Here is a 24,346-nt window from a genome sequence, read left to right as displayed (position 1 = left end):
TCTGTGTCGAGTGGGAGAATCATAGTGACTGCCTGACTCTACTTCTTTCTCCCAGCATTCTGTTCTGTTTACTCCGCCCACCTAATTTTCTGTCCTATTAAAGGGCCAAGGCAGTTTCTTTATTTAACCAATGAAATCAACACAAAGCAGAAGACTCCCACATCAAGGGATGTTTGCTGATATTCTTCTTCGAGGTCTATTATAGTGTATATTTTTAAAAAGACCTTGGTGTCTTCTCTTTCATTCCTCCTTTCTCTCTTATTTTATTAATTTGTATCTTGTCTGGTAGTTAGTTTGGCTAACAGTTTTATCAATCTTACCAATTTTTCTAAAAGAACCAACTCTTTGTCTTATTGATTCTTTGTATTGTTTTGTCGTTGTTTGTCTCTATTTTATTGATTTCAGTCCTAAATTTGATTATTCTTCACTGTACTCATTTTGGGTATGATTTCTTCTTTTTGTTTGAGAACTTACAGGTGTGCCCTTAAGTTACTAATACGATGTCTTGTCAGTTTTTTTTTAGACGGTTGAATTTATCAGTGAGGGGCCTACATGTAACTATAGTGACACTAGTGTTAGTACCAGTAACTCGTTAGCATGAGACCAACCACATTTGGTTACTAGTAGCAATACATGAGATAACTTAAATGACATGTACTATGGAATTAGTTAATACACTAGTTGTTTCCATGTAATGACTAAAGAATTCTTGATGAAGTGCATAATTATGACATCTGTTAGGATTTTATAAAACAGGTCTTATCACATAGAGTACATAGTAAGATTACTTCTGAAAGCCTGTACTTTGAACAGAGGGCAGATAACTCAGGGAAATGCTGAGGCCACAGAACATTCATCTTTTGCCTTGTATAGTAGAACTGTTTGCTCGTCCATCTGAAGAGAGTGAGGACCCTTACTAGGTCATAGCCTCAGTGCTAAGGTTTTTATTTTGCTAATTTCGTCGACATGAAATGATATATAATTGTGATTGTAATTTTAGGTTTTTTTCCCCATTTTTCTTGCATGATTCTTTGCTTGTTTGTTTCTATTTTAGTGATTTCAGCCCTAAATATTTTCTTCTTTGTTTTTAGCACTTAAAACCTCAGGTTTATTTTTTTTTTTGAGGTAGTTTCTTTTCTTTTGCTGTTTTTATTGAGCTATATATTTTTCTCTGCCACCCTTCTACCCTCTTCTTGATCCCCATGCTTACAATTTACTTAGGAGATCTTGTCTTTTTCTATTTCCAATGTAGATTGGATCCATGTTAGGGTTCTCATTGTTGTCTAGGTTCTCTGAGATTGTGAATTGTAGTCTGGTTTTCTTTGCTTTATATCTAAAAGCCACTTATGAGTGAGTACCTATGATATTTATCTTTCTTGGTCCAAATTACCTCACTCAATATGATGTTTTCTAGATCCAACTATTTGCCTGAAAATTTCAAGATGTCTTTTTTCTGCTGTGTAGTACTACACTGTGTAAATGTACCACTTTTTTTTTTTTATCCATTTTTCAGTAGAGGGGCATTTACGTTGTTTCCAGGTTCTGGCCATGATAAATAATGCGGCTATGACTATAGTTGAGCGTATGTCCTTGTGGTATAATTGAGCATCCTTTGGATATATATACCCAAAAGTGGTATTGCCAGGTCTTGAGGTAGGCTGTTTACTAATTTTTTGAGAAATCACCATATTGATATCCAAAGCAGCTCTACCAGTTTGCACTCCCACCAGCAAAGGAGGGGTGTTCTCTTTACCCTGCATCCTCTCCAGCATAAGTTGTCATCAGTGTTTGAGCTTAGGCACTCTTAACAGGTGTAAGATAGAATCTCAGAGTTGTTTTAATTTGCATTTCTCTGGTAACTAAGGATGGTGAACATTTCCTTATGTGTCTTTCAGCCATTTTAGACTCCTTTGTTGAGAGTTCTCTGTTTAGGTCTGTACTCCATTTTCTTTATTGGATTATTTGTTCTTTTGATAACCAATTTCTTGAGTTCTTTGTATATTTTGGAGATCAGCCGTCTGTCAGATGTCGGGGTGGTAAAGATCTTTTCCCATTCTCTAGGCTACCAGAATGCTTCTCAGTTTCAGGAATTCCCATTTATTAATTGTTTCTCTCAGTGTCTGTGCTACTGGGGTTATATTTAGGAAGTGGTCTCCTGTGTCAATGTATTCAAGTGTACTTCCCACTTTTTCAGTTTAGTGTGGTTGGTTTTGTGTTGAGGTCTTTGATCCATTTGGACTTGAGTCTTCTGCATGACAATAGATATGGATCTATTTTCATTCTTCTACATGTTGATGTCTGGTTATGCTTAGCACCATTTGTTGAATATGCTTTTTTTTCCAGTTCTATTTTTTGCTTTTTTGTCAAAAATCAGGTGTTTGTAGGTGTGTGGATTGATGTCTGGGTCTTCAATTCAGTTCCATTGGTCCTCCTGTCTGTTTTGAATGCCTATACCTGGCTGTTTTCAGTACTGTAGCTCTGTAAGAGAGTTTGAAGTCAGGAATTGTGATGCCCCCAAAGTTCTTTCATTGTACAGGATTGTTTTGCTATCCTGGGTTTTTTGCTTTTCCATATGAAATTGAGTATTGTTCTTTCGAGGTCTGTGAAGAATTTTGCTAGGATTTTGATAGACATTTTAGCCCTAAAATTGATTATTCCTTGCTGTACTCCTTTGGGTATGATTTCTCTTTCTTTCTTTCTTTCTTTCTTTCTTTCTTTCTTTCTTTCTTTCTTTCTTTCTTTCTTTCTTTCTTTCTTTCTTTCTTTTTTTCTTCAAGAACTTACAGGTGTGCCCTTAAGTTACCAATACTAGATCTGGTCCTTTTTTTTTTTTTTCTCATGTAGTCAGTGCAGCGAAACTTGCTTGACTGTCTTCATCGTGTCCCATAGGTTTGGCTGTGCTGTGTTTTCATTTTCATTCTATTCTAAAATGATTTTAATTTCTTCCTTAATTCCTGTCTGATCTCCCTTTTCATTCGGTGGTGACTTATTTAGTTTCTATGAGTTTGTAAACTTTCTGTTATTGTTGATTTCCAGCTTTAATCCCGGTGGGCAGATAAGATGCAGGGTCTTACTTCAATTTTCTTGTATCTGTTGAGACTCACTTTGTCTCCAAGTATGAGATCAATTTTGGAGAAAGTTCCATGACCTGCTGAGAAGAAGGTGTGTTCTTTTGTGTTTGAATGAAAGTGTAAATGTTTGATTAATAACATCATTTAGTTCCAGAATTTCTGGTTTTGTTTTTTTGTTGTTGTTGTGTTCTTGTATAAATGACCTATCTATTAGTGAGAGTTGGGTATTAAAATCTCCTACCATCATGTATGAGGGTTAGTATGTGGTAGAAATTGTAGTAGTATTTCTTTTATGAACGTGGGTGCCACTGTGTTTGGTCTGTAAATGTTTACAATTGCAATATCCTCTTGGCTTTTCCTTTGATGAGTATGTAGTGTGTCCTTCCTCATCTCTTTTGATTGTTTTTGTTTTGAAATCTTTCTTGTCAGATATTAAAATGGCTATACCTACTTGTTTCCTGAGTTCATTAGTGTGGAATATCTTCTTCCATCCTTTTATCCTAAGGTGATTTCTGTCCTTGACAGTTGGATGTGTTTCTTGAATGCAACAGAAGGATGGCTCCTGTCTACAGCTGCCTTTCTGTAGATGTCACAATTGGGTTTTTTGCCTTTGAAAACCTAAACATACTGAAAGTTAATGCTGCTGCTTCCTGTTGTACTTGGCACAGCCACACCAGCAGTAAGTTTAGACTCTATATGACTTATACAGGTATCTCTGGAGTTTTCCCTTCAGACACTTTATAACTTTATGCGCCAAGGGAAACTTTTTCTCTGATCCAGTCTATTTGGTGTTCTGTATGCTTCTTATACCTCGATAGGCATGTATTCCTTTAGCTTAGGGAAATTTTCTTGTATGATTTTTGTTGAAAATATTTTTGTGCCTTTGAATTAGGTTTCTTCTCCTTCCTCTTCTATTACTCATAGATTTGGTGTTTTCATGTTGTCCCAGAATTCCTAGGTCTTTTGTGCCAGAATTTATTTATTTATTTGTAAGATTTAACATTTTCTTTGACTGAGGTATCCATTTCTTCTATTGTGTCTTCAATGCCTGAGATTCTGTTTTCCATTTTGAGTGATGTTTTTGTTAGACTCTTTAAATTTTTTTTTCCAGTTTTGCCTCAGTTTGGGTTTTCTTTAGCAGTTCTATTTGTACTTTCATGACTTGAATTGTTTTCATCACTTCATTCCATTTTGTGTTTTCACAGACTTTATTAATGGATTTATTCATGTCCTCTTTAAGGACCTTGAACATATTCATAATAGCTATTTTGAAGTCCTTGTCTTATGCTTTAGCTATATTGCGGTTCTCTGGGACTACTGTAGTAGGATTGCTGTGTCCTGGTGGAGACATAGTGTCTTAGGTATTAATGATTTTGTTTTTGCATTGGTATCTAAGCTTAAGGGTTTGGAATGACTATAATTTTAGGTATTGATGTGTGGTCTTGTTTGCGATGGATGTTTTCTGTTCCTTATTTCTCTCTTGATCTTATGAAAGTATGGTGTCTGTGAGTCACCTGTAGGGAGTGCTTCTGGATCCCTGCCAGGTTTGTTATGTTTCTAGGTACTGGGCACTGACACAGGGAATGGAGATGGGCTAGAATGGGGCTCTGAGAAGGCTCTACAGGAAGGAGAAAGCTGGGTCTGCCATGGGATTTGCACGAGTCCACAGGAGTAGAGACAGAGTCAGGACAGGTCCCAGCATGTGATCTGCTCCGGAGCTGGGCATAAGATTGGGGAATTAGCAGTGGAGGACCAGAAGGAGAGTAAGGATATCTTACCTGATTGCCAGGAAGGTATGGCCAGAGAGGGTCGCCCCCTCCCCTTGTAGAAAATGCCTCCAGGTCCTGATCTCTGACACAAAGGGATGAGGTAAGGGAGGAAGACTAGGTCCCTGGAGCCCCACATAATGGAGGCAGAGAGGGAGGACAAGCCCTGCAGGTGGACTGCTAAGGGGCTGGCAATGAGGTTGGGGACTAGAAATGGAGGGCAGGAAAGGAAAATGGAGATGACAAAGTCTGTTAAAAAAATTTAAAAAAAAATAAGACAAAAAACAATAGCCACCAAAAACACTAATACCTTCATCATCTCAAGTGGTATTGTATTTTAATACATTTTTGAATAAATGAAGTATTTAGATTATTCCTGGAACTTATATTTACTTTGACCAGTGAATTAATATGTACATTCTTTGGTTCCTCCTGAACAATGTTAAAATGTGCATTTTGAATAAACCGACAAGAATTGGAAGTTTTGGTTTTTTTTTTAAAGTACCTGTCCTGCAGGATACAGCTCTTGTTAGATTCCTTGATAATGTAATAAGGAAAACAAGTCTAAGGTCACATGTAAGGTAAACAAGCTAGATATGTTTGGGAGAATTGATTGACGTATTAAGATATTTAACAAGTACTCAGAAATGCTTGGGTGGGTTAGGCATTAAGAATTTGGCCCCTCTTGTCACAGGAGGGCTATGCTCCAGGGAAGGAGGTGCGACTGTTAAGGTGTTCTGAAGGACTGCCATCAGTGCAGCCTGTCATTTGGAAACAAGCTAGAGTGTGAAGTCTCTAGGTAAAGAGGAGTTCTCAGCACTTCAACATTTCTACCCTCTGACAGGCTACAGCCTTTGCTTTGTTTTCCTTTGCTGGCCAACTGTCAGGAAGCATCAGTTTGTCCTGCCAGCATCCCACAGAGGCAGACAGTAGGTGGCCCAAGATAAGCAGCAGGACCAGGACAATGTATATCCTATAGTCAGAGAATAATCGCTGTCTGCAGTGTATCTTTCTCTCCCCTCATGTCCCTTCCTAACCCGGAAGAAGAGCACTAAGGTTCACTAAGTTTTCGATAAAGCTCTGAAAGTAGGGCAAAAGGAATGCCCAAAATCAGTCAGAGAGCAGCTTGCAAAGAACTTCCCAGGACTGCCTTTCTCAGCTAGTTGTGGGCAGCTTAAGGTGAGCGAGCGTTCAGTCTTTGTGACTTTTATGTCTTTTTCAAGTCTGTTCCCTCTGCCAGCTTATCCCACCTGCCTTTTTATTAGGGCTCTAGCAGACACAAAATATTAACAGCCTGCGTGTCTGGAGTGGTGTATGTTTTCAGAGTCCTAATCAGGAGAGGAATCCTGGCTTGGTGTGATCTGTAGGTGTCACACTGAGCCACACACAGACAGGTGTTGCGACTCAGCTTCTGTTGGCTTCACCAGTTGTCTGAGCTTCAAATGAGCCTTTTTGAAATGCTCCATCCTGAAGTAGCCACTGCTGTCAGGTAAAGTGAAGTGAACTTCCTTTTTATCAGAGCAGTGAGAGCCAGAGTAGGTAGGAAATGATGGAGGAGTGGCAGCACCTGCATTTCCTCCATCCGTTTATTTGTTTATAGGGCATAATGTCTTAGTACCCATTTGATATTGCCTAACTGTTGTTTTTCAGATATATCAAATATTTTTCTATTTTATTTGTTTAGTTGCACTAGTCTATTATTTAAAATTAGAACCATGTTACATTTAGTATTTTTATAGATTGATTATTCATGCACTGCTTTTACACTAAAATAGAAAAGCTGGCTAGGGTTGTATATAATTTTAGGCACAGTCAGTTTTGTCTGAACTGCTGTGGGATGTCAATATACAGATATGGGTTAAACATTGCCTAAAAGAAGAGGTCAGGATGTCATTGCTGTCACCCACACAGCACCACCAGCTAGTCCTATTTCCTACCCAGGGTGTGGCATTGGATATAGTCATTAGTGACAGCTTTTCCATATGAAACCGTTTTTGTCTGTCATTAAAAAGAGGTTATAACTTTAAAGGGGCAGAGACTGAAGACAATATTAAGGTCCTGCTCCGAGAGGTAGGCTGTCCTTTTTACATGGCACATGACTGCACTCATTTACACAGACACGGTACTGAAAAGCCTTAGAAGTCTTTGTCAAAGCTTCAGAGATTGGAAAGAACATCTTTTTAAAGGAAACAAGGGCCCCTCTGGATATCACAGAGAGCAACTAACCAACCAAAGAGAACAGAAAATGAGCCTGGTGTTTTCTGCATATATAAGAGAATTGGAAAATGGACATATTCAAAATAGAAATTAGTGCTTGGCTCTAGAGACAGCACACATCTGGGTTTTCATTCCCAAGCCCTGTCCATCAGGTTACATTACAGCTTAATCTTTTCACTTTGGGATTTATTAATCTATACTGTGACCATCCTGTGGCCAAGACCCTATGGTGTCTATGAGAAGGAAAGGAGCAGGAACAGAGACCCGCATACTTTGATGGGTAGTCTAGATAAAGGCAGTTAATAGTAACACCTTCCTATGTAGAGCACTGGGATAATCAGATGGAGATGGAGAGAAAGGAAAACGACCAGACCAGTGGAAGGGAAGTTGGATAGAGCAAATCCTACTCTGCAGTTGTATCCAGGTTCTAAAAGAGCAGGAAAGATTTGCTAAAAACAAGTGTGCCTTCCCTTCTATGTTACTTGTTACTTGGTAGGTCTTTGCATAGGATATTTGATTACTGCAATCACATGTTTACCACTGTATGTTAGTAATATATATCAATAGTGTATTTGATTGGTTGGTTTGTTGTTTGATTGATTGAAAGTGTGCTAGAATCAAAACAACTCTGAGATTCCATCTTAACACCTGTAAGAATGGCCAAGATCAAAAACACTGATGACAACTTATGCTGCAGAGGTTGTGGGGGAAAGGGAACACTTCTGCATTGCTGGTGGGAATGCAAGCTGGTACAGCCCTTTTGGATATCAGTGTGGCGATTTCTCAGAAAATTAGGAAACAACCTTCCTCAATAATACCACTTTTGGGTCTATATCCAAAGGATGCTCAATCGTGCCACAAGGACATATGCTTAACTATGTTCATAGCAGCTCTGTTTGTCATAGCCAGAACCTGGAAACAACCTAAATGCCCCTCTACTGAAGAATGGATAAGGAAAATGTGGTACATTTACACAGTGGAGTACTACACAATAGAAAAAAATAATGACGTCTTGAATTTTGCAGGAAAATGGATAGAGCTATTTTGAGTGAGATAACCCAGACACAGAAAGACAATTATCACATGTACTCACTCACGGGTGGTTTTTAAACATAAAGCAAAGAAAACCAGCCTACAAACCACAGTCCCAGAGAACTTAGACAACAGTGAGGACACTAAGAGAGACTTACATAGATCTGATCTACATGGAAAACTAGAAAAAGACAAGATCTCGTGGGTAAATTGGGAGCATGGGGACCTTGGGAGAATAGGGTTGAAGGAAAGAGGGGAGAGGCAGGGAGGGGAGCAGAGAAAAATGTAGATCTCAATAAAAATCAATTTAAAAAAAAAAAAAGAAAGTGTGCTAGATTATATGGTGTCCTATAACAGGGAAACCGTAGTACTGGGATCAAAAGTGTGTGATTCCCAAACCTGGGATTAAAGATGTGAACCACCACCACCTGGATCTATCTATGGATTGATAGTGGATATCCCAGGGTTGTCTTGAACTCACAGAGATCTGTCTGCCTCTGTCTCCTGTAGGAGGAGGGCCCACTTGTTCGTCCTGGCCACCCAGGTCACTTAGACCAGAAATAATCACACAGAAACTATATTAATTAAATCACTGCTTGGCCCATTAGCTCTGGCTTCTTATTGGCTAACTATTAATTTAACCCATTTCTATTAATCTGTATATCACCATGAGGTCATAGCCTACCAGCAAAGTTTCAGCATGTATATCTCCACAAGCTCCATGGCGTCTGTCTCTGACTCTGCCTCCTTTTCCTCCCAGCATACAGCCTAGCTTTCCCTACCTAGTTCTGTTCTTCCCTGCCGTAGCCTCAAAGCATATTTTTATTCATTAACCAATAAAAGCAACACATAGACAGAAGGACCTCCCACACCAGTCTCCTGAGTTCTGGGATTAAAGGTGTGTGCCACTTCTCCCTGGCCTGTATGGCTGACTAGTGTGACTGCTTTGCCTTCTGATCTTCAGACAAGTTTTGTTTATTAAAACACGAATAATATACCTCTATACTCTATACCTTCTGTGTCTCTTCACTTGTTCTCAGCACCTAAAGTAATCTTCCCTGTTCATCTTAATGAAGTAAAAACAGACTGACTTTCCCCAAATCTAGCTTAAAGCCTGCACTGGTTAACTTTTATTTCTATAGCAGTGCGCTTCACCTGAAGGGGACCTATGTGTCACTACTCCTATTAGATGCCTGGAACCAAATAGTACTGAATCCTCCATGTACTGGCCCCCTTTGCCTTTTCAGTTAAGGGACGCCCTTTATGACTTCCTTTTAGTGTATCTGAATTGCAAATACCTCTCTGCTCAGGAGCTTTGGGACCATTAATAAAGGAAATAGGGGCTCCTTGAATGCAGCCTCTATGAGGCCATGACATTTGACCTAATAATCAACAGAGCTGCTAAGTGATGAGTGGGTTAAGTAGCATATCCATACTGACTCATAGTCTGGGTGGGGCTGGGGAGCGCATTGTGCTACTCAGAATAGCCCTCGGTTTCAAACTTTAGTTTTGAATTTCCCATTTAATGTTTTTGGACCACAGTTGACTCTAGGTACCTGCAACTGCAGAAGGGAAAACCAGATAACAGACATTGGGATGGGGTGGGGGTGGGGTTACACTATGTGTGTTGTCTCGTTTGTAGTAATTACATCATGTAGTATGGTCTTTGTTGCGAGCTCTATACTTGCCAGTTTCCCAGAAATTGTAAGGCATCTAAGTTTTGGAATGAGCTGTTAGGTTTATTTCCTGTTAACGTAGGCAGATAACTGTTGATTACTTGATTGAAAAGTTTGATTACTTAACTTTCTATTTAAGTCTGTTTTTGGAATAAGCTTTATGTCTTTTTTTGTTTGTTTGTTTTTCTTTCCTAGAGAGTCATTTTTTTAAAAGCAACCTTCAACTTCATGAGTCTGAAGAACTTTGACCATTCCAAGTCGTAATGCCACACCACTACTCCAGCAGTTTTGTGCTACAACTGGTAACGATGGCCAGAAGCCTGAAGAATTAAAATGCCAACACCAAACCTTACCTTAACAGCTCTGGTCCATACTGTTCCCGTGTATCTCTAATATATTATTTGTTTTATAACCACTTCTAAATATTCTTGCTTCCTCTTTTCTTTCTGTCTTTTTTTTTTCTTTTTTAATTCTTTGGTTTTTGTTAAGAGTTTTGTATTTGTTTCCTTTTCCTACCTGTTTTTTATGACTCATTTGCTCAAATGACAGTGAACAAAGCCAGCTCGGGCTGGTAAGGTGCTGTTCACTTGAACAGGTGCTGTTATATGGAAAGGAAACTCTGTGACTAATTTAGATAGTGGTTTTCTCTCTTTGAAGTAGTTTCCATTGTACTCGTACAGTCCGTATCTGCAGTTTTCAGACTGCAGTGAATGTACTGCATGAGGACAGATTAATACCAATTCGGAGCATTTCTTACATCTTGGAATATTTCTAATATTTGGGAATTTCACTATGGATGACTTTTATATTGACTTTCCAGTCCTGTGACTTTGTATTTTAGTAAAGTCAGAGACTCTAGACTGGAGAATTATGAAGCTCACTGACCAAGCACTGTGTTCAGAGACCATCACCCACAGTGCAGTACTTCTCAGACATATGCTTTGCCACAGCATTCCAGAACAGGAGGAGAACCACAGAACGTGCTCTTCTCTTTTTCTACTAAAAGAAAATCAGGCAGCTTAAATTAAAGCCTTAGTGCTTTCTGTCTTAACCTTTCCAGTTTCAGTACTTCCCATTATTTGAACACTTGAGTAGAACACTTGCTTTGTATTAAACTTTGTCTACATGTAAAACTGACCTTTTGTTACTGCGCAGATATATCTCTTTAAGATAGTTTGATAACTCACAGGTTTGAAGATGCTGGGTATAAGAGGGTTGGGGACAGTGGTGGGGGGTTCTGTTGGTTATATGAAAGCTATTCCATTTAAAGCTGACACCAGAGACCTGATAGGGACTTATTAACTGTATTGAACATGTCTTTCATTTGCTTTTGACTGTATAGTTAATGATGCCAGGTTAGATTTATAGCAGCTTCAAGTTGTATTAAATGATATTTTGCTTTATGTAATACTGTTATAAAATAAAACTTTGTTTATTCTATAAACTTGTCACTTCTTTTTATAAACGTCAAAGAAGTAAACTGGAATGCGACTTTTCCATCAGAAAATCTAGTATTTTTAAAAATACTTAATAGCATTTTAAGAGCGGTTAAACTCTGTTTTTGTGTGTTTGTTTGCTTGCTTGTTTTAATTTGTTGCTGCTGCCAGCATCAGCGATCTGAACTAGTGAAAACATTGTGGAAAGATTCCTTGTACCTCGTTAAATGGTGCTCCTCACTTGTTTGAATTCTGCAAGGGAGATCTGACCTTTAATTGGTGTACATTCAGGAAGATTTCAGCTGCACCATTTGTGCCTTGCTGCTCTGCTCCATGTGCTACTTTATGTCCACTGTGTCTCCATGCACCGGGTGGAGCGAGCTTGCTGAGGGACTTCATCCAAGTGTAATTGGAATGGCTTACTGGGAAGCTGTCACCAAGGCATACCACTTTACACAGAAAAATGGTCAACAGAGTACAATCTTTTTGAAATGTTATATAGAATTCTTTATGTGGTCATTTAAAATGAGCACAGGAAATATAATTTGCAAAGCTGTCTTCTTTGAGATCTGTTCCTGCTAAATTATGTCTCAACTTGTGAAAGGCCTTTCTCACATTCTTTCCAATTGTTTCAGAAACAACTCTCCAGAGAAGGCTGTCTCAGCTAGCTAAATATTGGAATATTATGAAACCAAATGTGCTTCTGTACATATATTTTCCATCAAAAAGTTACTGAGAACTTATTTAAAAATCATCTACTGGCCGGGCGGTGGTGGCGCACGCCTTTAATCCCAGCACTTGGGAGGCAGAGGCAGGCGGATCTCTGTGAGTTTGAGGTCAGCCTGGTCTACAAGAGCTAGTTCCAGGACAGGAACCAAAAGCTACGGAGAAACCCTGTCTCGAAAAATCAAAAAAAAAAACCACCGACCGCCCTGGGATGGGGACTGAGCACTCCTTCTGTACATGGACCTCCTGATAATACCAATGATGGAAAATGCCTCTACAGCACCTGTGGACTAGGCAATGCAGACAGGGGTCCTGGAGCAATCTGGAACATTTTAGTGAGATAGTGCCCAAAGAGCCGCTTGGCACACTGTTGATGATTACCCCTGGTGGGAACATCAATAAAAGCTATCTTTTAAAATACCTTGTACTTCTGTTCTGACAAAGGGATTTTCAGAATGTCTTCATCTCACTTGTAAACTGGACCAAATGGCAGAGTTAGTAGGACAGCAGATCTAAGAGCTTCAAGAAACAGATTAGAAGTTTTTAAGTAGAAAGAAATATTTTTAAATCCTTAATCTTATTAATTAAAATAAAAATCCTAAGAGTGTTTGCTTCCTGCCCCAGTCACTTTTAGGTCATTCATAGTAGGATCTGCACTGTAACCTGACACTGGTAACTCCGAATCTAAAGGAGGAAGTTTATTTTGTCTTACTAGTTCAGAGGGTTACAGTCTGTCACAGTGAGGCAAGCATAGGGGAGCAGATCACAAGCAGGCTTGTGTGGCACTCATCTCTTAATGCCCAAAAAGGAAGCAAGGCATTCAGGGCAGTGTGGAATTATCTTGGCTTGAGAAAAAAACAGGCTAACTAAAAGATAGATCCGTTATATTTTTCTTTATTATAAGGGCAAACTCATGAAACAGGAACGAAGAAGTCCAAGCTCAGCAGTGTAGAGTGGGAACCACAGAGAGAACAAACTTTGGGCTGCCCGGTACCCAGAAAGCCACACCCTAACTTGGTCCCACCTCTTAAAGATAATTGGTTGACAAAGATTTCCCTATTAGGGCAGGACTGTGGACAGGTATAACTTTCAAGACCCCAGCCATAATGTTCCACTTTTATATTGTGGGTAAGAGATTACAAATACCGTTTCATGTACTGTACTCCTCTATGTCTAATTTCCTGTCTTACCAGCTAGGTTCAGGATGTGGAGTGGCCATGGACTAACATTCCACTTCTGGAAGCCTTTGAAGCATCATCTTGGGCAATATTAAACTGCCAAGTTACTAATTCGATTAAAAACAACAAGAACAAAAAAGATGAAAAACTAGAACAGGCGTAAAGCTGGGTATGGTGAATTGTGCCTGTAATCCTGGCACCTCTTGGTCGAGCATTCTTCAAAGCCAAAGCTCGGGCTTCAGACGTTCTGTTTCTGGAAGAAGAGGGAGCAACTGTGATGTCTGAGCCACACATTTGGCTGGCAGCTGCCCAAGATGGGACTCTGCTGTGTCCTTTCACACCTCCTGTTGAAGAAAGCATTTTTACACAAACTGCTTCCACCAGGGGCTAAAAAGAGATCCTTCCCAGAACTGAAGGAATAGTGTTATTTTCTTCCATATGGCATTAGCACTTAGGAACTACCCAACTTCGAAAGACCCAACAGATATTCTTGATATAATTGAGTGCTATTATGTAAAAACCTAAAGCAGTTCTGTAGCTCCCGTGTCACTACAGGATCGGTTGCACGAATCGGAACCGGCCTGAGAATTAAACAAAGATTCACAGACAGGCGGAGACATGGGTCATTCTTGATACAAGAATGCCAACTTTATTGAGCTCAGGGGCAACTTATATAGGGCTCTGCCTATGCCCCAGCTTTCGAGATCTTTCAGCTGCAGACCAATCAGAACCCACTCCCCTGCCATCAGGGTCTCATGTTCAGAGCAGCTGCAGCCTGCTCAGAGCAGAGGAAAACAAATTGTTTACAGGAAATTCAGGGTCTGGGTCTGCAGCCCCCAGTAGCTCCCAACACTATTAAAATGGAAGTGCCACCAGAAAACTCACTGAATGCCTGAGAAGAAGAATTTCAGGATGGTGCCTAAAGGAAGAATCAGGAAATTATCAGGCCACAGTGAAACATTCTGACTTTTGATCATTACAATTGTATGCTTGTATTACTGTCACTACCAAAATTGATGCATTTAAACACACACACACACACACACACACACACACACACACACACACACACACACTAGCTGTTTCTTAAGTAAACCACTCAAAGCACAATGGAGTCATGTGCAAAGGTTAGAAAATAGCCAGGGATAGGGTGTACTAAACATTTTGTTGCTATTAACTAGAAAGGTATGGCGAACAAAATAGCATAATCTGTTTTAACTTTCACCTTGAATTAAATGCTTCTTCATCCATTATTAAATGCTTCTTTTTCAATCTATGTTCTTTAGAGCCCACTGAATGATAAGAATTTGGCTAGTGAAATGCTGACTTTCAATTTAGAAACAGTCCCCTGGCGTTTGGGTTTTACTTAAACAAACTTGAATTATTCTCCTGGGGTATTAGAAGAGCATTTGTCCTCTTCCTTTCCCTGGTTCCACTTAACATCTCCACCATACAGAGAACTATGTTGGTGAATAACCCATACCTAATATTGAGACTCCACTTCTTTGTTGCAGCTCGCCACAGAGATGAAGCAGTTGGGAAAGGAAGAGACACAAAGGTCTTGAATGCTGTTTGAAACTGCCATGTTTCAGACTGACTAGAGGGCCAAATGGAAGGACTCTGGTGTACAAGCGTCCATAGGGCTTCCTCCAGGCACCATCTTTTGCTATTTTGTTGGCATACAAAAGAGTTTCATAATAGCCTGGAATGGAGTATAACAAAGGTTTATTCATCTGGGGATAAACTCACAGAAAGAGGAGTGATCCACAGTCCTCTGTGTGCCATGGGAACAGGAGGAATCCAGCAGCCAAGAGGCTGGTGCCGCTTTTCATCTGCATTTGTAGTACATGAGACCATCCCATAGTGGGCAGGTATCTTAAAGGCTATTGGCTGAAGGAGTTCCCACAGCACCATTTGATTTCTCTCAGCCTTTCCTTACCTTTAAAGAGAAAATTATGTGAGCTTTCAAAGAGTGATGTGATTAGGTCTACAAGTTTTATTTTAAAAACACTCTTCCAAGTAAACACAGTCATAACAAAAGAAACTCAAGATGTGCCTCATGCATTGAGCATATGAAAGAAAATTTTAAGTCCTTGGTACTTTCTGAAGAACTGCCATTAACATCAGATCACACAGAAGTCCTCTAGTAGTAGCTGATGTATCCACTGTTCTCATTTCCCCCAAGGATCTGTTGACCACTGTTCTATGGCCTGTGAAATTCATGGTTCTTTGTCCACTGAATGATCCCCACAGTCATCTTCGTCTCATCCGCCTGTATAGGGAAGGACTGTACTTGTTTTGGCGATCAGAAATTTGAGACAGTTCTTCATCAACTGAAAGGAAGGATATTGATTAATTTGTAGACAACTTGCTAGAAGCTATTGGCCAGTATTTCTGACTGGTAACCCTCTGGGCTATATGGGTCTCTACAGTGGGACATGACCTCTTCAGCTTCCTTTAAAAAAAAAAAAACTTGAATATTTTCTCTCTCTGTGTGTAGTCATGAACATGGCACAGCACGTGGAGATCAGAGGGGAGCTTGGATTAGTCTCACCCTCCATTGTCTGGTTGTTAGGGATCAACCTCAGGTCATCAGGCTTGACAGCAAACACCTTTACCCACTGAACCATCTTTGGCCCTCCTCGACTACTTCAAATGAATGTTCCTGGTTAGGACAGATGACCCATGTATTAAAGATCATTAACATGTAAGTATCTTGTTTAGCAGATGTTTTGATTGTCATATTCGGGAAACCATTAAACGTGTGTAGGCCAAGAGATAAAGATATAGGAATTAGAGAATCAAGATTTCTGTCCTTTCTCCTTTCCCAAAATATACTTGGGTATGTGTGACCCTTAAACAAGTCAACTTACTGATTTTCCCTTTGGACATTAGGCTTTTGGAATTTTTCAACTTTTCAGAGCCTATGTATTTCTTAATCTCTCAAAAGCATTTAGATAAAAACTGTTCTGCTAAAATATTAAAAGTCTTAAGTGGCATCCCACTTACGCCAGTTTACTAAACCTACTGGCATTCCCCAGTCCCCGGTTTCCTCTTGGTAGCATTAACATAGCCTTACCGACCTACTCTCATCACTCTCGACTCCCACCTGCTTGCTTTGCACACCGGTCTTCTCCCTGCTCCTGTATTCAACTAGTATGTCAGGAACCAGATTTGCTTTTAACCTTGAGATCTCTGTTAAGATCTTAATATATAATCGTATATGTTCCTGGTACACCAAACAACACTCCACCCCCTCTCATAGCCACCAACATCACTTACTAATAGAATGCTTACGAAATTGGCCTTGACAGTATTCTTGGTACCAATCTATTCCATCTCTCCTTTACCATGCACCTAGGGAACATTTCCTACCTTTCTTGGATGCTTAGGGGCTGCTCCATATTCTCAAATGAGGACATGCCCTGCGCTATGTGAGCCACAAAGTTGAATAGACAGTATTTGTTCAGCAGCTATGTATCAGATACACTGTGCTAACTTTGCATGTGTTACCTTGTCTAATTCTTGCAGTGACATAAGTTGCTTCCTGATTTATGAGTGAGCAGTCTGGGTCAGAGAAAGACCATGATAAAGCAGTTTATACCCCAAGACTACAGAAATGGATGAATTCAGAATTTGATACCAGGAAGCCTGACTTTAGAGTCTGTACTTTCAGCTGCTGAGTTATGTTGCTTTTCCACATAGATGATTTGCTATTTCAAAGATACTTCGAGATAACCTCTGGTTTAGATTATGAACTCATTGAAATAGGAGTAATTTCTTCCCCAGTTGCATAAGAAGTGTTCTGAATGATGGACAAGGATATACATCACTGACCTGGATGCATCATGGCCCAAATCAGAGACTGAAGGATGAGGGGTAAATAACAAAAATCAGTGATCTAGGATGAAGGATGAGAAGCTTAGCGAGCTCTAGAGAGTCTTCTAGCCAGTGACTAAACTGACTACCATAGATTCTCTCTAGAAAATAAGAATTGAAATAATTTACTTCTCTCCAAAAACAGCTTGCAACTAGGCTATCAATCCTAGGAGTCTATTAGGGAGGACATTCAGAGAGAAATTAAGCAGGTGTCTTTAAGACGTAACTGGGTTTGTTATAGAAAATGTAGCAGTAGGGATCTTTCTCTGTTGGGCCATGGGTAAATAATCTCCCTGGCTTGGGGTAGATATTATGTGAAAGAATTGCCATCGTTTGGAATAATTTGTAGTTTTTTTATATTAAAAGATCAACCCAAGCCGGGTGGTGGTGGCGCACGCCTTTATTCCCAGCACTCGGGAGGCAGAGGCAGGTGGATCTCTGTGAGTTCGAGGCTAGCCTGGTCTAGAAGAGCTAGTTCCAGGACAGGAACCAAAAAAACTACGGAGAAGCCCTGTCTCGAAAATCAAAAAAAAAAAAAAAAAATCAACCTAATTTGTATTTCTTTTATATTAAGAGACCAACCCATCCAAAGTTTTTGCAAACATTCTTCCCTTGTTCATAGATTTTTCCGCAGTTGTCTTTCAACTTGGTAGTGAGTTTATTTGCCTGGGTCAAAAAACAAACAAAAAATTAGTTGATAGGAAACCTGCCTGTGTTGTGTGGGCTAAGAAAGCTAGCCGGAGCCAGACAGCCAGGTTTTCTATCTTGTCTCCTGCCTTCCAGGTGAGTCACCTAGGGTGTCTTAATTATCTAAGGCAATTTTAATGATGCCTATAATGACACAAATGGTGATTTCTTGGGATTTATAAGCCAGCGGGAGTAATAACGGTCTACCATTTTCCAGCATGGGGATTGTTTGGAATCCCTCTGTTGTTGTGGAATATTAGTTTTAGATGTGTTACATTTGATTAGGCTGTGGAATATTTGTTTAATGATGTAAAGATGTGTTTCATTCTTTTATGTTGCATTTGTTTAACACTATAAAGCTGTGCTACTTTTCCTGCCTAAAACACCTGATTGGTCTAGTAAAGAGCTGAATGGCCAATAGCAAGGCAAAAGAAAGGATAGGTGGGGCTGGGAGGCAGGGAGAGTAAATAGGAGGAGAAATCCAGGGAAGGAGGAGAGAGAAAAGGAAAAGAGGGAAGACATCAGGGGTCACATAGCAAGCCATGGAATAAGAAGAAAAGAAAGATACATAGAATAAATTAAGGTGGAAAGCCAGAGGCAAATTAAAGAGAAATGGGATAATTTAAGTTAGTAAAGCTGACTAGAAACAAGCCAAGCTAAGACCAGGCATTCATAAATAAGAACAAGTCCCCACGTATTTATCTGGGAGCTTGGCGGTGGGCTCCCAAAGAGTAAAAAAAAAAAAAAAAAAAAAAAGCTACATTCTCTAGCAGCTCATTACTCACACTGACCCCATAGCTGACCACTGCTGCTGTTATTTCTATCTTAAAGGTGAGGAGGCTTGAAGTTTTAGATTATATAGAGATGCTGTGTTCCAGATTTAAATGCTAATTAGCTTTACTTATTCTATATCTAACTAAATGTTTGGGCATTCAGCAGGTACACTTTAATAAAGTGATTGCTTTTGTACTATTGGTTGTTTTAGAGCACAGTTTGTTCTTGATGCTTTGGAAGGTGGGTGGCACTAGATGTAGAGATTGTGGAATACTGAAGAGAAATGAAGATCACAACCTGCACCCTAGGGGATGATAAATGTTCATGGCACTGATGATAGAGGGTCTGGCTATTTCTAGAACGTTTTAAGACTCAGCCCTCCTCCCCAAGAGCTGTTTCTCAAGGCAAATGACAAACTAAAGTGTGCAGGATGTTAGAGAATTTCTTTCTTCCTTTGTGAGAAAATTTATGTTCTCTACATACTAATTAAATTTCCATGCATGATTACCTTCAAGGCTTGAAGAGTAGGGATTAATGTTGAATGATGACATTACCTCCACTCACTACCCATCACATCTCAAAATGACCCTCTGTCTAACCTTAGGATATATGAAGCACACAAGCTGGTGTTCTGTTTTGGAGTGTAGGACTCTGGGGTTCTGTGAACACACCAGTTAATCTGTCAATGTCCTTCTCTTTACAGAAACAAACTAGAAATGATTACACTCTGCTGTAGCCCTGGGTAGAAGATTAACTATATGACATTTGTCCATATGTTTATAATTTTTAAATGGATGCTGTTAGATGGATAAAACTGGTGATGTTTTAATTTGGGGCCAAGGGATCTCGTTTGCCTTCTAACTGGAGAGGGAGTAATACTACACACCCCTAGAAATGACTACAGAAAAAGCTACAGTTTTCAAGCAATAAGCCGCAGATGAGACCTCCTTTGTTTTAACTGCCTGATGCATGGAATTGTTTCACTGAAGTAAATGGTGCTTCCCACACTCCTGGGTTTCCTGCCTACAGCCTGGATGTACTTACTTAATTGAGAGCCAACAATAGAGGGTGACAATGGGAAGGTGGCTTATTCCATCACTGGGGTATCCCTTAGGTATTTAGAAGATCCTGCCTGGTGAGAGGACTCAGCTTTGACATTTTGGATTCAGCCTTGGTTAGGTTCAAGGGCAGAGTTTACTCTTAACTTGGTCTGAGGCCAAGATCAGAAAATAAAAATATGGATTTGCATATCTGATGTTGGATTAATTTTTTTCTGATGCATTTTGTAGATTTCTAAATGGAAGACTGTTTCCTCTTGGTCCCAAAAGTCTATATGCCTAGGACAAGCCATAGTATATAGTAGTACTGGAATTTGATTTGCCAGCAAAGCTCACACTGAAACTTCATGCTCATTGTGATTTCTAAAGCTCTAGGCCCAGATGAGCAGAACTATGAGTCAAGGAGTTGGTGGCACACACCTTTAATCCCAACACTCAGGAGGCAGAGGCAGATGGATCTCTGTGAGTTCAAGGCCAGCCTATTCTTCAGGGCCAGTTCCAGGACAGCCAAACCTACACAGAGAAGCCCTGTGTCTGTCTTTTAGTTACATCCCTCTTACTGTGTGCTGCCTTAGACTACAGATTCTCTACTAGCAAGTGGAACCTCTCGGGATGGGGCTACTTGACTTTGGGTTTCCCAGTCTTCAGAACTATAAAAAAATAGGTTTCGTTGTTTAAAAATAAGTCTGTGGTGTTCAGTCATAAGAATGGGAAAATGCTCAAGTAGATTCACAAATATCTGTTGAATGACTGACGGCTGGTGGCCATCTAGAGGTAGAATGCACTTGAGAGATAGGTAGCAAGCTTTAAGGAGTTTAAAGGATGTCACCCACAGACTGTCCCCCATCATATGAGGCTACCAGTGTTACTGCCCTCTGCATTCAGTCTTGTGCTACAAAGCTCAAAATGTTTTGAGAGGGAAGGAGCCGACCCATGGCATGAGAAAAACCTAGGAGTTAGGACAAGCTCCCTAGTATATCCTGTCATTGGAGGGGTGAGCAGAGAAAGAAGGATGAAGTATACTAGTTATTCTGTTCCCTTCATGCACATGCTTCAGCAACACTTCTGGGGATGCTGAGCTACAAATATTGTCATATGGTTTTTATTGTGACTTCAACTCCAGACAGATTACTTAGATAGTGATATGCTGAGGACAGATGGAGGTCATTATGCAAGAGTCACAGTGATAGGTGTACTTTGGGCAGTTCTACACCAATCAGTGTGGACAGCAGCACTGTCCTGGCTATTTTTTAAAGTCAGTTTTATACAAGCTGGTGTCATCTGAGAGAAGGGAACCTCAACCGAGAAAATGCTCCTAGAAGATTAGACTGTAAGAAACCTGTAGGGTATTTTCTTAATTAGTGATCGGTATAGGAGGGCCCAACCCATTGTGGACAGTGCCACCCCTGGGCTGGTGGCCCTGGGTTTTATAAGAATATAGGAACAAGCCAGTTAGCAACACCTCTCCATGGCCTCTGCATCAGCTCCTGCCCCCAGATTCCTACCCCGTTTTAGTTCCTGCGTTCAGGATATTAAGCCAGATAAACTCTTTCCTCTCCAAGTTGCCTTTGGACCTGATGTTTCCTCACAGCAGTGAAACGCTAACTAAGCAAACCCCTTGTTTGCATTGGCCCTGTCCCGGTCTTCAGGGATGCCTGGTCACACTTCCAACTGCAGGTTGGCTTTTCCGGGGTGTTTTGAAGGAGTTTGATTTGCTTAGACCTCAGAAATATCTAAATACTTACGTAAAACACTGGGTACTCTGTTATGCTTTTCGTGTTATAGATATTTTCCCAGGAATAAGAAGAGATGTAAAACTGAGCTGTTGTCTTTTTATAGACTCTACCAGTTACCAAATGTCCCACAGAATCATTCAATTTACTATAACTATTGAACAGAGGCTGCAGAGAGACTGGAATCCAAGAAACTCTTCTGACCTTTTCGCCTTATTTTGTGCCTGATGCATTTTTGATACACTATAGATTTTATCTTGCTAAAGAAGCAACTGGAGATAAAACTTAAGTATGTGAAGAACTTAAGTCCTTGACTGACACCCACTTCTACTTCCCAGTGTCAGTGGGAACCCAGGTATCAGTGATTGACATTGGTCAGTTCATGACTGTGAATGGTCTTCCATCGGGAAATGTTTGCACTCCTGGGCAGTGAGCCAGTAGGCAAGCCTGAAGGAACCCTGCTGGAAATATTTGCGAGTCTTGATTTTCAGTTCCTTCCTAGTTTTGGAGTTTTTCCAAGACTTGGGAATCATAAATATCTGGGTGCAGAATTTCCAGAAGACTGATCTTAGGGATAGTAAATGGTGAACTCACTTCATAAAGAAAAGGCTTGCCAGGTGGTAGTGGTGCATACCTTTAATCCCAGCACTTGGGTGGCAGAGGCAGGCGGATCTCTGTATGTTTGAGGCCAGCCTGGTCTACAAGAGCTAGTTCTAGGACAGCTAGGGCTGTTACACAGAAAAGCCCTATCTCAAAAAAGCCATAAAAAATTATCACATGGGTCCTACATGTAGAGCATGGTGCAATATCCCTTAATCACCTTGCATGAGAGCTGTTTGTAAAAATGAGGCAGAAAATGAAAGGTACAGCAGTGGGTCTCAACCTCTGGGACACAACCTTTTCATAGGGGTCACCTAAGGCCATCAGAAAAGCACAGCTATGTACAGTTCATAACAGTGGCAAAATTATTGTTAGGAAGTACCAACGAAAACAGTTTTATGGCTGGGGTCACCACAACATGAAGAATTGTACTAAAGGGTTGCAGCATTAGGAAGGTTAAAAACCACGGCTACGGGGTTCTCCAGTAGGCTCTGATGGGAAGCAGCATTCTGAAATGCAATCTGTGTTCTCTGTGTTCCAAGTATCATCTTAGACACAAGCGTCCCTATTTGTTCTGCTGCTGGCACCAGTTATTTGTAATTGCTTAATAGCATACAGGAAGGCATTGCTTGAACTTGGCAAGTTTTTGTAGAAGAGCAGGGACTTTCCATTTGTTTTTGTTTTTTCAAGACAGGGTTTTTCTGTGTAACCTGGGCTGTCCTGTAACACGCTCTGTAGACCAGGCTAGCCTCCAACTCAAGAGATTCACCTGCCTCTGCTTCTTGAGTGCTGGGATTAAATGTGTGTGTTTTAAGACAGGCTCTCACGCTGTAGCCCAGGCTTGCTCAAATTTAAGCAAACCTTCTGCCTCAGTTTCCTGAGTGCTAGGTTGTTGCGCACAACCCTGGCTAGCTCTCAAATGTGCTTTTTCAGTAGTTTAATATGAAACTTTCCAAATTAAGAGGCAGGTTGACTTTTAGTGGTATTACTAAAATGAACCCTTTAAGACTTCTAATATTTACTAAAAACCAAATCAAAAAGTAGCCTCTCAAACATGGTCCAGCTCTTTTGATTTCTGTAACACCAGCTTAATCCAGAACGTACATGCCAATGGAAGATCACTGTAAGCTTCTGAATATATTTTGTCTTTTTTAAAAATACAACAACACTATAGTATTCTGAGAAGTTTCTGCTCCAGTCTGGTGTCTAGTGGTTTGCATTGGCTAAACACTGATAGCAAAATGCTTGGAACATTTCTTAAGAAGTTCGGTGGCTGAGGATATTATGTGCATATGCACATGATCATGTGTGTGTAGTGTGTGTGTGTGTGTGTGTGTATTATGTGTATATTTACTTATGTGAATATATGTACATACTCACACACACACACATATACACACACATGAGTGTGTACATACTATGAGACCATGTTGACCTGCTCTGTGCCTCATTTCGTGGTTGGTATGTTTCTGAGGTTGTGAAAGTTTACCTTGTCAAAGAAGCAGCAGAGGTGAGACTTGAGAAAGATACAATGGACTCACATTCCCAGCTTAGAACACATCCGAAGCCTTTAACTTCCCCCAGGGGCACTCAGTGTTCGTGAGAACCCAGCATATATGTGACTGACAGTAGCCCTTACAAGCACTATGACACACATATACATCTGACACATAGAAGACACAGACCATGAACAGCATAATGCTTATGAATCTGTTGCTTTGAGAGATAAACAAGCAATCCTGTATCCAGTTTGCTGGTTCACAGTTGTCTGTCTTCCAGGAACTACAGAGAAGTCCCTATAGCAAGTGGTCAAACCCTGCCTACCTCACCACCCACAGAGTTGAAAGTATCAAACTTTGGTTCATCAGGGATAGGATATTAAGGGAGGGCTGGGGGGTGGGAATATCTGTCAATCAAAAAGATAAGTTTCCCCAGCTTCTCAGAGCTTTGGTGTGTTTTAAGGATGATCCTTTCTTTGTGGGGCTTCACACTTACCCTCCATCAATTTGATCCTGAAGTAGGCAATCAGGAGGAAAAGCAGCAAAGTCACAGGCAAGAAGATCCCCAGGACTAGAAACGGGCCTGGGAGTTCCTGCAAGACGATGGAGAGCTCAGAACTCATGGCCTGCCACAGCTGGGGCTGACGCAGAGATCCTCGCTCAAGACAGGTGACTGCAGTGATCCTCGCTCAAGACAGGTGACTGTCCCTGCTCTGCGGTAGCCCTTCCCTGGAGCTCTGGCCTTTGCTCCACACTTCTATCCATGGAACTTGTTGTGAACTTTGCTCTGGTTTATTAGTGGGGTGAATTCTGGAGCATTGTTTTCGGGTTACTCTGTAACTCAGCTCCAGGGTATAGAGAAACTGAAGAGTAAATCTCTCAAGCTATCCCTGAGATACTTATTTCCCAGCAGGAATTGGGATGGCTCTGACGAGCTGAGATTGAGTATCTGACTTCAGCAAATCTTCTTGCCATGTGTTTGTTCCTCCTATATAGTCCCAGACACAGAAAAAT

General features: G+C 40.5%; 2 protein-coding genes across 3 annotated transcripts in view; one reads left to right on the top strand and one right to left on the bottom strand.

Annotated features, from left to right (window-relative positions):
• The window catches only part of Epb41l2 (erythrocyte membrane protein band 4.1 like 2), a 187,812-nt gene extending 176,606 nt beyond the window's left edge, over window positions 1–11,206 (top strand). For both annotated transcript variants that reach the window (XM_026786469.1, XM_026786468.1), the window contains one exon: window positions 9,958–11,206. The gene's annotated coding sequence lies outside the window, so the exon portion shown is untranslated. The remainder of the gene's footprint in view (window positions 1–9,957) is intronic.
• A 3,871-nt stretch (window positions 11,207–15,077) lies between these two features.
• On the bottom strand, window positions 15,078–24,073 carry Smlr1 (small leucine rich protein 1). Its single transcript, XM_005360904.2, has 2 exons — window positions 23,829–24,073; window positions 15,078–15,435 (listed from the first exon to the last, which is right to left on the bottom strand). Exons 1-2 carry the CDS (start codon window positions 23,953–23,955, stop codon window positions 15,356–15,358), a joined length of 207 nt encoding a protein of 68 aa, XP_005360961.1. The 5' UTR covers window positions 23,956–24,073; the 3' UTR covers window positions 15,078–15,355.
• Window positions 24,074–24,346: the final 273 nt, after the last annotated feature.

The sequence above is a fragment of the Microtus ochrogaster genome, linkage group LG4, assembly GCF_000317375.1.
Source record: "Microtus ochrogaster isolate Prairie Vole_2 linkage group LG4, MicOch1.0, whole genome shotgun sequence".
In the NCBI taxonomy this organism is placed as follows: domain Eukaryota; kingdom Metazoa; phylum Chordata; class Mammalia; order Rodentia; family Cricetidae; genus Microtus; species Microtus ochrogaster.
The sequence above is the reverse complement of the archived record's forward strand: the minus strand, read 5'-3'. Positions and strand labels throughout refer to the sequence as shown.

Excerpts from the sequence above, each read along its gene's own strand:
- Smlr1 (XM_005360904.2), bottom strand. The coding sequence starts at position 23,955 with ATGAGTTCTGAGCTCTCCATCGTCTTGCAGGAACTCCCAGGCCCGTTT. Across the intron at positions 15,436-23,828 it reads CAGGATCAAATTGATGGAGG|TTGATGAAGAACTGTCTCAA; the intron begins GTAAGTGTGAAG and ends CCTTCCTTTCAG.